The sequence below is a fragment of the Diceros bicornis genome, chromosome 8 (genome assembly GCF_020826845.1).
Source record: "Diceros bicornis minor isolate mBicDic1 chromosome 8, mDicBic1.mat.cur, whole genome shotgun sequence".
Classification (NCBI taxonomy): Eukaryota; Metazoa; Chordata; class Mammalia; order Perissodactyla; family Rhinocerotidae; genus Diceros; species Diceros bicornis.
In genome coordinates, this window is record NC_080747.1 from 33,503,266 (window position 1) to 33,521,456 (window position 18,191).

The 18,191-nt window shown below is 35.9% G+C and overlaps 1 protein-coding gene across 1 annotated transcript in view; it reads left to right on the forward strand.

Moving 5' to 3' along the window:
- Positions 1–18,191, forward strand: part of NSUN7 (NOP2/Sun RNA methyltransferase family member 7) — a 49,481-nt gene that overhangs the window by 18,010 nt on the left and 13,280 nt on the right. The window contains exons 5-9 of the mRNA XM_058546958.1: positions 183–335; positions 692–875; positions 2,486–2,696; positions 13,417–13,560; positions 17,601–17,702. Coding sequence (XP_058402941.1) covers positions 183–335; positions 692–875; positions 2,486–2,696; positions 13,417–13,560; positions 17,601–17,702 — 794 coding nt within the window. The remainder of the gene's footprint in view (positions 1–182; positions 336–691; positions 876–2,485; positions 2,697–13,416; positions 13,561–17,600; positions 17,703–18,191) is intronic.

Genomic DNA, 18,191 nt, shown 5'->3' on the forward strand with positions numbered 1-18,191 from the left:
CAGGATTGTTGGATTTCTGTTTTCAAATATGGCAAATTTTTATTCTAGACTTCAAAAATTTGAAATAGAATTATAAAAGAATTTCTTAAAATTTTAAATCTAATTTGTTAATATTTCCAGTGGAAAATTGATAGTCTTGTGTTTAACGCAGTAGTCACCAAGAATGGATTTTCTATCTCTAGTTTTAAGACAAAATTGGCTGCAGCATTGGCAAGATGTCGAATCAAACATGATGCCCTTTCAATTTACCACATTCTTCCAGAAACAGTTAGGAACCAGGAACTAAGGGCCTCCACTTTGCCACTTTATGCTTGGATAAATACTTGTAAAATCAGGTAAGAATTTTAATCAAATTCTTTATTCATATTTCAAGTCGCTAGCCTTTCAAAATAATATGATAAGAAATATTACCTTTTTAATGGAGGGGGGCATATCTGGGAGAGTGATTGGGGAATCATAGTTTAGTTCAAGATCTTATCACCAAATTACCAAAGGTAGTTACATAAATATGTTAACTTTTCTGTCTCTATCTTTTAACTTATTGTTGGCTACAATTGTAAGTTCCATTAGATGCAATATATGCAGTGATATTTTTATTTATTGTAGGAAAAACATGCTAGTGTTAAATACATTTTTAACGTATAAAACCTAATGTAATTTGTAATTACAGCATAATGTTGTATATTTACAGCCCTGAAGAAGTTTATCATAGTTTGAAGAAAAAAGGCTATCATAAAGTCCAATCTGTATTGCATATTAATGATAAAGTCTTTGCTGTGGACCAACATTGCTATGATGTCTTAATTTTCCCATCTCATCTTAAAAGTGATCTTCTAAATACAGATCTTTTCAAAGATTACAAACTTATATTTCAGGTAAATTAACATTTACATTCATTGTGGTTCACAATAATCCTACTTACCCAAAGAATCCCTCCACTTAAAAATAAAACCTAACAGGCTGGCCTGGTGGCATAGTGGTTAAGTTCACGCACTCTGCTTCAGGAGCCTGGGGTTTGCAGGTTCAGATCCCAGGTGCGGACCTATGTCCCCGCTTAATCAAGCCATGCTGTGGCAGGTGTCCCATATAAAGTAGAAGGAGATGGGCACAGATGTTAGCCCAGGGCCAGTTTTCCTCAGCAAAAAGAGGAGGATTGGCAACAAATGTTAGCTCACGGCTAATCTTCCTCACCAAAAAACAATAAATAAATACAAAGTAAAACCTAACAAACTGATTATATTTTTTGTAGATTATGAGGGGGGTTTATAAGGCCTAATTTTGACCTTGAATAAAATTAATACCTCTACAATCAGTGTTCCTATTATACTTTGGCATCTTTGTCCCATGTGAAGTTGTAGAGGACATATTCTCCTCCCCAGACTCCGTAGATGGGGAGACTTGTATTGCTGGCAGGTGAAAGGCTGTATTTTTCTCTCCCAAGGGAGGATTCAAGAGAAGGTACAATGATACCTTTTCTTCCTTCCATTTCTGGGGAAGATGCTAGTAGCATCCTGCATTTGAAAATGCAATGTGTAATACTTTCCCATTATCTCTTTAACATAGCCCCATATCTTTGATTTGTAAGAGGTGTATGATGGCTATTAATGCAGGAAGAGAATGTGAGGTATAATATGGTTTCAATAAAATGAAAAAAGGTCCAAAAAATTCAGTTAAATTAATTTTTATATCCTTAGACTCCAATTCTTCCCTCAGATTCACCTTGGTCTTCTAAGGTTTATCCTTCACTGCACTCATATTCTTGGGCAGAACCTCTTGGCCTTATGTTACAGTGACATCCTATTGAGCACTGAGGTCAACGGCAGAAACCCAGTCTATCTAGCCCCCTTTTATAAGCTTGTCAGCCATCTTACTTTTAATATCTGTGAACTAGCGGCAATTTAGATGACAATGTAATGGGGAAGAAAGAATGCCAGTAGTAGATGAGTGGGTTTTCATGAAGGAGTAAGAATGGGAGCTAAGGCAGGACATCATTAATCTATTAATCATGTTTTGGGGATTTTGGCATTGCCTTATCACTATATGAAAGTTATATGAGAGCCAGTCCTGATGGCCTAGTGGTTAAAGTTCAGTGTGCTCTGTTTTGGTGGCCTGGGTTCAGTTCCTGGGCATGGAACCACACCACTTGTCTGTCAGTAGCCATGCTGTGGCGGTGGCTCACATAGAAGAATTAGAAGGACCTACAACTACAATATACAACTATGTACTGGGGCTTTGGGGAGGAAAAAAAAAGTTAACAGTCATAATTTAGGCTAAACAAAGTTAGGGTCTTTGTTTTAAATCAGTTTATATCAGTTATCTTTGTTAACTTTGTAATTTAACATATATTAAAATGCTTTAAACTAAAATGGATTAGGTATCTCTTCAAAATTCCTACCAAGTACTTTCTTTTACCTAAGGCAAAAAGAAGTCAGTTCATGCTTCTAGTCAAAGTCTTTGAAATTCTAATCATACCATTGTCTTGTAGGACAAATCTCGAAGTCTTGCTGTCCATTCTGTAAAGGCTTTATTAAATATGGATGATGATATCTTAATGGTCAATACAGGTTCGTGGTACACAGTTGCCCATATGTCAATCTTAACAAATAATAATACCTCAAAAATATTTGTGTGTGGAGTACAATCACAAGCTAAGGATCCTGACCTGAAAAACATTTTCACAAAAATGGGATGTAAAAGTATGTATAAATATTTATTTGTTATTTGTTTTTGCTAAATGTTCTACAAGATTTAGAAATGTTAAAAATGTGTGAACTTGTTATTTTTTTATAATGTAAAAACTCTATATATGAACTATACTCTTAAAATTCTCATTAATCCATATCAGGCTCTTCTTGTTGCTTAATATTTTAAACAACTGCAGTTTACTTTAGTGATCATATTGGCACTTTGGTATATTGGTTGACATTTAGCTACAATATAATTTGAGGTTCAAATAGTAATTAGTTAAAATAGGTGGTAGAAATTATCATCCTTTAATAAATAAGAACATGATCACAGGAGTGCTTAAGGGACAAAAATAATATCTAGGACTAGAAGCTAACTCCCTTAGGCTTCTTAAAAATTTTACCATCGGATCATGACTAAAGATGACATTTTATTATAGGTTCAGTGAGGCTAAAAACTAAGCAGAACTTTTGACAGATTCACAGGACTGGGGAGAAAAAAGTAGAATTCAGGGCTTGACCAGGAGAGGTAGACTGGTAAATACCCAGGATTTCACTTGGAGCACAGAAGTATACCCTGGATAGTGATTAGTCCTCCAACTAATTGAAGCCCAAATTCCAGTCATCTCAATTCCCAGTTGGATTAAGGTGATCTGGGATTGCTAGTGCCCAGGTTTAGCTGCCTACCAGAAGCAAAAGTAAATTCTCTCTGGAAGAAAATAACACCACCCTAGATCTCATATCATCTGCTAAATTTTTTCAAATTCGATGTCTGGTACTCAATAAAAAAAAATAATAATAACCAGACAAACAAGAAGAAAAGATTTGACTGAAATAAAGAAAAATACCACAATAGAAGCAAGCCCACAGAGGGTCCAAATACTGGAGATATTAGATGTGGACTTTAAAATAACTATGATTAATATGCTGAAGAGACAAAATGCCAAGTTGTAGAATTTTAACAGAGAACTGGAAACTATAATTTAAAAAAAGAGTCAAAAGAATTCTAGAACTGAAAAATACAATATGTGAAATTAAGAAATAAATATATAGATTTAACAGTAGATTATACAGAGCTAAAGAAAGAATAAGAGAACTGATAAGCCAGAAGAAAATATTCAGACCGAAGCATGGAAGACAAAAGGATGAATAATACGGACGAGATGATAAAACACACATGAGACTCAGTGATCCAGTTATCTCACTCATGTTGTGATTGGGATCCCAGAAAGAGGGCAGAAAAGGAATGGGGAAGAAACAATATTTGAAATTCAGGCTGGGGATTTTTCAAAATGGTTGAAATAAATTAAGTCACAGATTTAAGAAGTCCTATGAACTCTAATAAGAATAAATATACAGAAAACATACTAGGTACATCACAGCATAACTGCTAAAAACCAAAGACAAAGAGCAATATTCAAATCAGCCAGGGAGATAATACATATCTCCCTCAATGGAATAGCAATAAAACTAAAAACTAACTTTTCAACAGAAACAACTGAAGCCAGAAGACAATTGAACAGTATCATTATAGCGCTGAAAGAAACTGCCAGGCTAGAGATCTATACTCAGCAGAAATATCCTTTGAAATAAAATGAAATAAAGATATTCTCAGACAAACAAAATCAGAGAGTTTGTCACCAGCAGACACAATAAAGGGCATACTAAAGATTGTTGTTTGAGTAGAAGGAATATTGTCTCACATAGAAAGCTGTAGATGCTGGAAGAAGTGAAGAACAATGGAAAAGGAGAGCACGTAGGTAAATCTAAATAATCTAAAGTCTAATGTCTTGTGAGATTGTAAACTAATGTCTTGTGGGGTTAAAAATATGTATGTTATATGTAATTAAAATAAATTATAACAGTGGCACACAGAGAGAAGGAAATGGAATTAGTGTGTTCTATTGTCCTTGCTTTGTCCACAAAATGGTAAAAGTAGTAACTTATTAAGTTGGTAGTGTGGGTTAAAATATCTAGGGCAATTAATAAACAGATAATAAAATGTATAATTAATAGCTAAGGGGGAAATGGAATATGGAATTGGAATACCATATTAACATAGAAAAGGCAAAACAAATAGAAAGCAAATAGGTAGATTAAACTAATATATATATGTATATATATACATGTATACATATGTAATCAATCAGTGAACACATTAAATATGCATGACTAAAACTTGAAATCAAAGACAAAGAGCATAATATTAGATTTTAAAATATCAACTATATGCTGTTTATAAGAGATACTCCTTATATAAAATGATATTAAAAAACTTAGGACAGAAAAAGATATGCTGTGCATATACTAACAAAAAGAGCTACAAAGTAGATTTAAGTCAAGAAACATTACTAGAAATTATAACATGATCAATTCATCAGAAAAATATAACAGTACTAAAGAAGTATGTGTCTAATATATGTAACAGAACTAAAGAAGTATATACCTAATATAGTCTCAAAATATATAAAGCAAAATTATCCAGGACCAGCAGATAACATGTTTTGTATATAGATAATCCTAAGGAATCCATGAAAAGACTATTAGAACTAATAAGAATATAACAAGTTTGCAGGATACAAAACAAATATCCAAAAATCAATGGTATTTCTATACACTAGCAATGAACAATCAAAAAATAAAAGAAAACAATTCCATTTATAATAACATCAAAAAGAAAAAAATACTAAGGAATAAATTTAACAAAGTGTAAGACTTGTACACTGAAAACTATAAAACATTGTTCAAAGATATTAAAGAAAACACAAATAAATGGAAAACATTCCATGTTTGTGGATCAGAAGACTTAATATTGTTAAAATGGTAATACTCCCCAAATTGATCTACAGATCCCTATAAAAACCCCAGCTTGTTTTTTTGCAGAAATTGACATGCTGTTCTTAAAATTCACATGGAAATTCAAGGGACTCAGAATAGTCAAAACAGTCTTGAAAAAGAACAAAGTTGTAGGGGCCGGCCCAGTGGCATAGTGGTTAAGTTTGCACTCTTTGCTTTGGTGGCCCGAGGTTCATGAGTTCGGATCCCTGGCATGGACCTACACACTGCTCATCAAGCCATGCTGTGGTGGCGTTCCACATAGAAAATAGAGGAAGATGGGCACAGATGTTAGCTCAGGGCCAATCTTCCTCACCAAACAAAAAAGAACAAAGTTGTAGGACTCACACTTCCTGATTTCAGCTATAGTAATCAAGACAATTTGGTACTAGCATAAAGATAAACATATAGATCAGCGGAATAGATTCGAGTGTCTGGAAATAAACCCTTACATTTATGATCAAATTGATGTTTCAATAAGGGTGCCAAAGCCATTTAACGAGGAAAGAACGACAGATGGCGCTGGGACAACTGGATAGTCACTTGCAGAAGAATGAAGTTGGGCCTCTACCTCAAACCATATACAAAATTAACTCAAAATGGATCAAAGACCTAGGTATAAGAGGTAAAACTATAAAATTCCTAGAAGAAAATACAGGGGTAATCTTTGTGACCTTGGATTTGGCAGTGGTTGCTTAGATATAACACCAAAAGCAGAGCAACAAAAGAAAAAATAGATAAATTGGACTTTATCCAAATTTAAAACTTTTATTCTTCCAAGGTCACTATCAAGAAAGTGAAAAGACGACCCACAGAATGGGAGAAAATATTTGCAAATCATATATCTGATAAGGGACATGTATCTAAAATAAACAACTCAGTAATAAAAAGACAAATATCACAATTAAAACATAAGTAAAGGATCTGAATTTAATCTGATTCATCAAGAAAAAGAGATCATAAAACAATTCATTTATCAGCAGTAGATAAGGAGATATCACTAGAGATCCTAGAGACATTTAAAACATAATAAAAAATACTATGAGCAGTTTTATGCCAACAGACTTGCACATTTAGATGACATGGGCATATTCCTGAAATAACACAATTTAGCAAAACTGATGCAAGATGAAATAGAGAATCTGAATATTCTTGTATATATTGAGATCTTAAAATTAGTGGATATTAATGTCTTCTGAATTCATAATTGAAAATCTCTGCCACCCACAAAGCAAAAAATTTTTGAAAACTTCAGTCCTTTAAGGAAGAAATAATACTCTTTCAGAGAATAGAAAAGAGGGACTACTTCCTAGTTTGTTTTATAACCTTGATATCAAAATCTGAAAAGGACATTAAAGGAGGGAAAATTACAGGCCAATGTCACTCATGAACAGGATTGTACAAAATAAATATTAGCAAACTGAAATATTATAAACAAGATATTAGCAAACTGGATTTAGCAATATATAAGAATAATAATACATTATAAATAAGCTGCGTTTATTCTAGGAATGTGAAGTTGGTTTAACTCTTAAAAATTAGTTTATGGGGGCCGGCCCCGTGGCTTAGCAGTTAAGTGCGCGCGCTCTGCTACTGGAGGCCCGGGTTCGGATCCCGGGCGCGCACCGACGCACCGCTTCTCCGGCCATGCTGAGGCCGGGTCCCACATACAGCAACTAGAAGGATGTGCAACTATGACGTACAACTATTTACTGGGGGGCTTTGGGGGAAAAAAAGGAGGAGGATTGGCAATAGATGTTAGCTCAGAGCCGGTCTTCCTCAGCAAAAAGAGGAGGATTAGCACAGATGTTAGCTCAGGGCTGATCTTCCTCACAAAAAATAAGTAAGTAAGTAAATAAATAAGTAAATAAATAACGTATTAAAAATTAGTTTATGCACGGGCCGGTCCGGTGGTGCAGCAGTTAAGTGCACGCACTCCACCTCGGTGGCCCGAGGGTTCGCAGGTTTGGATCCCGGGCGCGCACCAACGTGCCACTTGTCAAGCCATGCTGTGGTGGAGTCCCCTATAAAATAGAGGAAGATGGGCACGGATGTTAGCCCAGGGCCAATCTTCCTTGGCAAAAAGGGGAGGATTGGCATCGGACTTAGCTCCAGGCTGATCTTCCCACACACACACACAAAATTTAGTTTATGTAATCACCACATTAACAGAAGGAGAAAAATCATATGATCATCTCAATAGATGCAAAAAAGAAATTTGATAAAATTTAACGTTCCTTCATGATATTTATGCAGCAAACATCATATTTGATGAAATGTTTAAATGTTCTTTCTGATATCACAAATTAGATAAACATGCCTGCCATCACCACTTCTAATCAATGTTGTATTGGGAATCATAGCTAATGTAGTAAGGAAAGAAAAGAAGAGATAAAAGATATAAAGATTGGAAAGGAAGAAATAAAACTGTCCTTTTTTATAGGTGACATGATTACATATGTGGAAAATCCAAAGTAATCTGTAACTAAACTATAGATTTAACATGATTTTTGCAAGTTTACTAGATACAAGGTCAGCATACAAATTCAATTTCTGTATACCAATTACAAGAATTTGAAAATGAAGTTTTAAAAGCAGATATCTTTTACAATAATACCAAAAAACGTAAAAGATTTAGGAGTACATCTAATAAAATTTGTGTAAGACCTCCTCATAAAACTATGGAACATTACTGAAAGAAAGAAGACCGAAGTAGGGCCGGCCCCGTGGTGTAGCGGTTAAGTGCGCACGCTCGGCTGCTGGAGGCCCGGGTTCGGATCCCGGGCGCACACACACGCACCGCTTCTCTGGCTGTGCTGAGGCCGCGTCCCACATACAGCAACTAGAAGGATGTGCAACTATGACATACAACTATCTACTGGGGCTTTGGGGAAAAAAAAAAGGAGGAGGATTGGCAATAGATGTTAGCTCAGAGGCGGTCTTCCTCAGCAAAAAGAGGAGAATTAGCACAGATGTTAGCTCAGGGCTGATCTTCTTCACCAAAAAAAAAAAAAAAAAGACGACCTAAGTAAATGGAAGAATAGACTGTTCGTGAATTGAAAAACTAAATGTCATAAAGATGATGTTTCTCTCCAAGTTAATCTATATAGATTCAGTCCAATCCAAGTGACACTGCAGGGTACTGAGAAAGAGATGGTCTTTTTAGTATACGGTGCTGGTAAAAAATGAAACTGACCCTTACTTCACACCATATACACAAATCTAGAATCTCCTAGAATTTACTATAGGAGAAACACTCCATGACCTGGGGTCAGTAAAGATTTCTTAAACAGGACACATAAAGCACTAACCATAAGAAAAAAAGATTAAGTTGGATTACAGTAAATTAAAAAAAAAACTGCTTTAAGAGAGTGCAAAGGCAAACTGTAGAGAGGTAGCATATAAACTGACAAAGAGTTTTTATCCACAGTGTATAAGGAATTCTTACAAATTAACAATAAGAAAGACAGACAACCCAATTGGAAAACTGCGAGACATGACCAGGTGTTTCACAAAAGAGGACATCCAGATGCCAAAAAAAAACTTATGTAAAAGTACCCAACCTCATTAGTAATCAGGAAAATGCAATGAAAATCACAACAACCTACCACCAAACATCCATAGAATGATTAAAATGAAAAAGACTGGCAGTAATATGTGTTGGCAAGGCAAGGAGCATTGGGAATGTTCAAACACTGCCAGTGGGACTGTAAATTTGTACAGCCACTTTGGAAAATTAGTTAATCACTAAAGTCAAACATATACATACTTTATGACCCAGCGTTTCACTTTCAGATTTATTACCCTTCCCCCAGCCGCAAGAAGTGTATATATGTGCACCAAAAACTATATGTAAAACTATTCATAGAAACATTATTTATGATAGCCTCAAACTAGAAACAACCCAAATATCCATGCAATAGAATTTTATACAGAATAAATGATTGCCACACTAACAATGTGAATGAATCTTATAAACCTAATAGTGAGTGAAAGAAGTCACAAAAGAATACACAAAATTAAAGAGGTCACAAAAGAAGATGAAAAAGAAGATGCAAAAGAATATATACTTTATGATTGCATTTATATAAAATTGAAAAACAGATGAAAATAATCTGTGGTTTTAAAAGTCAGGAGTGGTTATTCTCAGGGAGGAGGAAGGGAGTAATGATGTAGGGTGCTATTTCTTGACTGGCAGATTCCTATGGTGGTTGCATGTTCACTTTGTGATATTTTACTGAGATGTACATTTATGATTTGTGTACTTTTTAGTGTATATGCTTACTTTAATTTAAAAGTGTTTTTTACAAAAAGGAAACACAGTGACGGAAGAGGACCTATCATGCAGCGCTAACCAATAGAAAGCAAGTGGGTTTTAAGGCAAAGAGCATCAGTAGGCTAAAGAGGGACACTGTGTATTAATAAAAGGAGCATCCCCCAAGAAATGTTAATAACTTATCCTTTCAACAAATATTTATGGATACATGCCATGCATCAGTTACTGCTCTATGTTCTGGGGATACAGCAGTGAAACAGTCTCTGCTCTTATGAAGCTTACATTGTATGGGAAAGACAAAAAATAAACTAATAAACACGTACTATGAAGAAAAAAATAGGTTAAGGGAATAGAGCGTTGAGAAGGGCTTGCTCTTTTTTACATATGGTGATCAGGAAAGGCCTTTCTGATAAAGAGATATTTGAGAAGAGACTCAAATGAAGCGTGGGAGACCTGATTGAAGTGAGGGATAAGTGCCAGAATCAAGGCAGGGGGAATAGCAAGAGGGAAAGCCCTGAGGTGGCAGCACGGTTAGCACGTTCCAGGAACAGTGAGGAGGCCGTGTGGCTGGAGCAGACTGAGCGAGGGGGGCATGTGGTAGGAGACGAGGTGAAAGGGTGGGTCTGGGAACAAAAATGGGGTGTTCTATGCCGGGGAAGGACTTTGACTTTGAATGAGATGGAAATTTATTAGAGGATTTTGATTAGAGGAGTGACTTGTTTTAACTATAACTTTGGTTTCTCTATGGAAAATACAATTTAGGTAGAAGGGTGTTAGCAGAGATATCAGTTAAGAGGCAGTTTTAAGCAGTCCAATTGTGATGATAATTGACTTCTACCAGGTTAGTAGCAGTGGAGGTCGTGAGAAATGGCAGGTTCTGAATGTATCTTGACGATACATTTGTCGAGATTTGCTCTTAGACGGGATATGGACTGTGGGGGAAGGGAAGAGTTAGGGTTGACTCTAAAGTTTTTGGTTTGTTCAGATGGAAAGATGAGGTTGCCCTGATGTGGGAAAGACTGTAATGGGAGTTAAGTTTTAGTTATGTTAGGCTGAAGATGCCTGTTAGCCACTAAGTGGAAATGTCAAGCAGGCATTTGGGTACACTCTTCTGGAGTTCAGGGGGGAGGTCTGTATCAGAGATACAGATTTGGGACTTACCAGCATGTCGATAATATTTAAAATCATGATGACTGAGGGAGTGAGTGTAGGTAGTAAAGAAAAGAATCCAAAGGCTAAGTTCTGGACACTCCAATACTTAGACATCAGAAAGTTGAATAAGAGGGATCTAGCAAAGGATCCACTAGAGAGGTGGGATAAGAATCAAGAAAAAGTGGATTCAGAAGCTGGCCAGTTATTACTTTATTTCCTTTTAGCTCCAAACCTACCCTTTGCCCTGCTTTGTGATGCTAGAGCTATACTCTGAATACTCCATTTCTGTTGCCGGCTGGCTCAATATTAGGCACTGCCATTAGAAGGTGCTGGAGGGACACTGCAAGACTGGAAGAGGAAGAAGAAAGGACTTTTCTTCTTCTTCCGGTGTTTGTTTATCCCTGTGGTGGCCCTGCAGGAGTCCTGGCAGTGTTAGCCTTGCCCTCTTGTCAGAGATCTGAATCTCAGCCTTGCAGGGGTCCCGCTCCTCTGACTTCCCTGGTTCCGTGTTCACTTTTCTGTCAGCCGTGGTGGGTCGTGGCTACTCTCTGCAGTCATTACCTCTGTGTACATTAGGGTTCTCAAGTTGTTGACCACCTTTTACCTGGTTAACAAGAGAGAATAGGAACCACTGGGTAACCAAGCAGTAGAGGAAAGGAAGTTTCTCCTTGCAGAAGTATTCCAGGTAATACATGAAGAAGGGATGACAGAATTAGAATATGGCTATTTTGCAACCCCTTTGCTGATAGCACAAAGGCAACTTAACGGATGAATGTGACACCACTTGTGAAGTAGTTTTGCTCTGCTTCCCCCACAAAAAAGAAAGAAAAAGAAAAAAAAAGAACCTGAGTCTAATTAAGCTTCTAAAGCTCCAACTACTAATTTATAGGAAGCACAGAAGACAGGAACATGTGAAACTACACTCTAGGGAAGCAATTAGCAAAATCCAGACTGGGAAATTCTAGTAGTACAAACCACCAAGTTTCATTAAGAAATAAATGGTAAGAAAAATGGAAAGGGAACCTATAGATAAAAGGAAAGTTAAAATAAGACATCAACCAATTGCAATGTATGTTCCTTATTTAGATCCTGATTCAAAGAAAACTAAAAAATTTTTGACATGTGTGAGACCATGGGGAAATTCAAGCCATGATTGGATGCCATTACTATTTGGTGATAATAAGGAATTCTTTTAAAAAAATTTTGTGTGGTTATGTTTTAAAGGAGTTCTTATCTATATGGAGAAATATTTATAGATTCAAAATTATATGGGGGTGGCAGAAGTGGGTGCAGATACAGATGAAACAAGACTGGGCATGAACGGTTCATGTTGAAGCTCCATGATGGGTACTTAAGAATTTATTATATATTATGTCTATTTTGTATATGTTTGAACTTTTCCAAGAAAAAGTTAAAAATAGAAAAAAGGAAAAGGCCCACTTGATTTTTAAAAAAAATTCAAAAGAGACAGAATGAAAAGAGGGAAAAATTGATCAGGCAAGAGAAAGGGGGTAGGTAGGGCAATTTCAGGAGTGACTCCTCAGCAGGTGAGGGAAAGGGGAGCCATTACAGAAGTGAAGGGGTGGCTTTAAGATAGGGGCACAGAGTTATAACTGAGGGAGGGCAGGCTTTCTCCAACTAAATTACAACGTCCCTAAGGGACCTTAGACAGTGCCTCAGAATTACTACTGATACCCATTTTTTCGGGGAATATAAAATATAAAAGGGGTTAAAAAATGAGAAAGGGAAATAACCAATACAGAGCATTTACTATATACTAGGCCCCATGTAGAGCTTAACTACTTTATCTCAGTCTTCACCACAATTAGATGAGGTAGGCATTATTATCCCATTTTAAGAATAAGGAAAGGAGGTTTAGAGAAATTGTCACGCAGCTAGTAAATAGTGAAGTTGGGAGTCAAACTTGGGTATTTCTGCCTCCAAAGCCCATTTCCCTCTACTGCATCATACTGCTTGCTTCTGACTCTGAAGTTCAGAATGGAAAATTTACATGATATTTTATGTAGAAGATATTTAAACTTCAAAATCATTCTCTCAAGTGAAGGAGAAAGCACCCTATTAAGAAAACTCATGTATTAACTTTGGGAAGTTATCAGAGAATAGCCCTCTTTTCTGACTACGTTAAAGATTAGTGGTTGCCAGAGGGGAAGGGGGATGGGGAGTGGGTAAAAGGGGTAAAGGGACACATGTGAGGTGATGGACAATAATTAGATTACCTGGGATGACCACAATGAAGTCTACTCAGAAAATGATAAACAATAATGTACACCCGAATTTTGCAATGTTATAAACCATTATTATTGCAATAAAGTTACTGGGGGGAAAAAAAGACTTTTTGTGGGATTGAGGATTTAAAAATGAACAATGATAAATAGATGTAATTACATACTGCATTAAGATTTTTAATTAATATTTTTGCATTAATTTTTCTGTGTTTTTTTCTCCCAGATATTGAAATACTTCATGAGACATTTATTAACATTGAATCAAAAGATCATAGATTACAGAAAGTTAAAGTGATTCTGCTGCTACCTCGTTGTTCAGGACTGGGTGTTAGTAATCCAGTAGAATTTATTTTAAGTGAGCATGAAGGTACTTGTTTTAATTTTTAATTTCTAAATTATTGAAACTTGTGGTTAATAATTTAAAAAATACAATTATTTAAAATCATTAAAATGACATATCAAATATATCTGATTAATGATTAGTTACCATGTATAAAGTACTTACTAAGTATAAAGTACTTTACATCCATTACCTCACTTAATTCTTATGCCAATCCTGAGAGAGATGGGCAAGGGGGATATTAAAAATATTTAATAATTGGAATGATGTAGGCAATTAGAACAATTGCTGGCCAGTATGCTTTCTGGTATATACCAGAGCTCAAAATATAGGCATTAAAATTTCTCAGCATTTTATAGATGAAAAAACTGAGACTAAGAAAGATTACAGTGGGTCCCCCCTTATCCACAGGGGTATGTTCCAAGACCCCCGATGGATGCCAGAAGCCTCGGATAATACTGAACCCTATATAGACTATGTTTTTTTCTTATACATATATACCTATGATAAAGTTTAATTCATAAATTAGGCACAGTAAGAGATTAACAACAATAACTGATAATGAAATAGAACAATAATAACAATATACTGTAATAAATGTTATGTGAATGTGGTCTCTCTGTCTCAAAATATCTTATTGTACTGTACTCACCTTTATTCTTGTGATGATATGAGATGATACAATGCCTACTGATGAGAAGAAATGAGGTGAGTGATGTAGGCATTGTGATGTAGCATTAGGCTACTATAGACCTCACCATACGTCAGAAGGAGGATCCTTGAGCCATGACGATGTCAATGGTTGGGTGTCAGGAGCCAGTGATGTCTGCAGTTGACCACTGATAACTGAAACCGGGAAAAATGAAACTGCAGATAAGGGGGAGCCTACTGTAATTCATTTTTATAAGGTCACACAATTAGTTAGTAACAGAGCCAGGATTCAAATTTAGATCTGCCTGACTCTAGAGCTTATGCTCTAAATACAATCCCAATTAAATCATAATCAGACTATTTCAAACTCAAGACTTCTTCAACCCCGAGTATGTGTGTTTTATGATATGAATACCCCAGATTAAATATTAATTCTAGGAGTATTTTATTTGATTCTTTAATAAATTTTAAAATATTATTTAACATTAACATTTACTGAGCACTTGTACGTAAGGCACTGAGCTAAGCACTTTGCTTGGATTATTTCATCAAATCCCCACAAGAACTCAGTGTAATGGTTACTCTTATTATCTCCATTTTACAAACACAGACTCTGAGGCTCAGAGGTGGAAGCCTCCCAGAGTCATTTGACTAGTAAGTGACAGAACCCGGATTCAAACACAACCGCCGAGGCTGGCACTTTGAATCACTCTCTTAATCAAAGTATTAACTGAAACTGATTCTTACTTTAATCCCTTGTTTATATTGAAAGGCATAGATAAGGTTAACTAGAATATCAGACAAAGAAGACATTCCATCAACATTCAAACTATAGTGAGTAACTGCTTTCTGTATCTAAACAAGGACAGAATTTAAAATAGAGAAAAGGAAATGCAGAGAAAGGAACTAATATTTATTGAGTACAACTGTGTCCCAGTCAATATTCTAGGTGGCATGCATGCACTGTCACTTAATATTAAAATAACTTTTTGAGGCTAGAGTTATTTTATTATCTCTGTTTTATAAAGGGGAAAAAAACCAAGACTCCGAGAAATTTAGCAGGTTGCCTAAGGTCATGTAACTGGTAAGTAGGGAAGCTAGGATTCAAATTCAGATTAGTTAGCACATTCTACTATACTACACTATAAAAAGAATTCCACTGTACTACACCATCTGTAACTGGGCTTACACTGTACCATGTGGAATTTTGATTTGCTATAGAAAATTTCTTTCCAGTGAGAGTTAAACAGAAGAATAACCAACTCAGATGGGAGAATGGTAGGCTGGGAAAATTCCTACACTAACTCTGGGAAATGATCAAAGAAGAGTTAGTAGACACCAGAAGAAGAGAGGAGGCAACAGCAGCAGCTATAGTAAGCATCGCAGTCAAGAGAATGACAGCTTAGAACTATGAGACTCTGGCCTTATCCTGCGCCATCTTGAAGTGAGAATGCAGAAAAAAGTAAGCCATAGGTAAAAATAAACTAGAGGCTGGGGGGGAAAGCCCAAAGAGAATTACAAATGAGAAAAAGGGAGAAAGTAAAAAGTTTGCTAGGCACTGGTTTTGAAAGCCTTGATGAAGAGGTGACAGGATAAGCCAAGAAGTGGTCTTTGGCAAACCTGGAAAAAAGGAAGGCGTTTGAAGGAAACTGTACTCTGAGGAGGCAATAGCCCGAGCAAATAAAGAGCTGCTGACCTAGTGATTGTGCTAGAAATCGCAGCCATAAGTTTAGTGGGGATGAATCCAAAAGACTATTTTATCAGATTTAGACACTAGGTAGAAGGGAGCAATTATGAATTAGTTTTGAAAAATATTTTAACATTGAAAAATATTACAACCATTGAGGAATATATGAAGTTGGTCGTTGCTAACAACTTGGAATTATTTTAAAACGGGATGAAAGAGGTAATTGATGTGGTTTTAGAGTATAATAATGTGTAAATAGTCCTTTAAAAAGTGATGGAGCCAGCCCTGGCGGTCTAGCGGTTAAGATTCGGTGCTCTCACCCCCACGGCCTGGGCTCATTTCCTAGTTGTGGAACCACACCACCCGTCTATCAATTGTCATACTGTGGCAGCGGCTCAATAGAGAACTAAACTAACAACTAGGATACACAACTATGCACTGAAGCTTAAAAAAAAAAGGTGTATTGTCAAAAAAAAAGTGATGGATAGTTTTAGAATAGAGATAGGAAAATGTGACGTGTAAAACTAAACTGGGAAGAAATGGAGTTAATTAACCTTCAGTGATATTACTGGAATGGGAAACAGCCAAATATATGGTATAAGTAATTGGTTCTCCTACTCCAGGGAGTTACTGAGAGGCAGGATAATACTTAGAAATTTGGGCTCTCTGGTTAGATTTCTGAGGTAGAATCCTGGCTCTCTACTAGTAGCTATGTGACCTTAGACATGTTGTTTAATATATGTTTAAACAGTTTTCTTAATATTAAAAGGGATAATAATGCTTCAACGGGTTGTTGAATAAGATAATCTATATAGAATATCATTCAATATATCTTAGTTAATATTATCAAGAAATATGTTAAAATTAGTTTTAGAAATTAAAAAAATAGGAGTTTCTTGATCTGTTGTTTCTTCATCTATTTGAAGACATACATTTGCTTCCCTGAATTTTTTTCTTCCAAAATTTCTTTTGGTAAGTTAATGATTTTAACTGTATCCTTTTGTGTTCTTTCTTACTCAGATCTGATTATAGCCCATCAGTTTCTATCTTGGAAAATAAATCTTCTCTTCTCTTTTCCTCTATTAGTCTCCAGACTGACTACATTCTCTCTTCTGTATCTAAATGACTTATTTGGCTGGTTGGATGACTGTCTCATGAGAACTTGGAGAAAAAAGAAAAACAATATTAAAACTAAACAAAATTACCTCTATCAATTTAGTTTGTTAATTTTGTTTTAAATCTTTTTTTTTTTTTTGTGAGGAAGATCAGCCCTGAGCCAACATCCATGCCAATCCTCCTCCTCTCGCTGAGAAAGACCAGCCCTAAGCCAACATCCGCCACCAATCCTCCTCCTTTTCCTTTTTTTTCCCTTTTTCTCCCCAAAGCCCCAGCAGACAGTTGTATGTCATAGCTGCACATCCCTCCAGCTGCTGCACGTGGGACGCCGCCTCAGCATGGCTGGACAAGCAGTGTGTCGGTGCGCGCCCAGGATCCGAACCCGGGCCGCCAGTAGCGGAGTGCGCACACCCAACCATCAAGCCACGGGGCTGGCCCCTTAGTTTTTTAATTTTAAGTCAGCATTTTTATAATACTATTTAGTTTTAATAAATATTTTTCATGAAAACTCTCATTAATAGGGAAAATGATTGAAAAATTAAATAATGTGATAATAGCAATATATGGGAAACATCTAGTACTGATATATTTAAAAGCATTTATTTGCTTTTAGATGCAGGTTTACTTAAAGATTTCTCTCAAGGAGGCACATCAGAAGATAAACTTCATATTCTTGCTCAACAGCAATATGAACAGCTAACACATGCAATGAAATGTAAGTTTATTATCAGTGCACTCTTAAAATATGTTGTAAATCTTACAAAAAATCTTTTATCTATTATAATCAGGCAATGAGGTGTGAACCATAAGTGAATTTTCCAGAACACTCAGTCTTAGTGCCTTCAAATAACAAAATATTTTACCAATTTAGTGTCTTTTAAAAATGTAGGTTAGCAAGCATAGTTATGAGTTTCTTAATGCTGATGTGAAATAATTATGTATTGTACATCCAGTATTGTAGTTTCATCTTCTCTATTTCTTTTCTTTGGCTTCTTACTTGATGTAATTTTTCTGTTGTCATTGTGCCTGCCCCTAACAACACTTCCACAATCCAAATTGTAATCAAACTCTTACTTCTCTTAGTGCTAAATAGAGAATAGAGAGATGCAATTACAGATAAAGCCTGGATCTCTTGATTTGAAGTCTGAGTAACAAAGCTCTTTAAGTATTTATATTATTGCTTCAATCACTGCATTTAGATTTG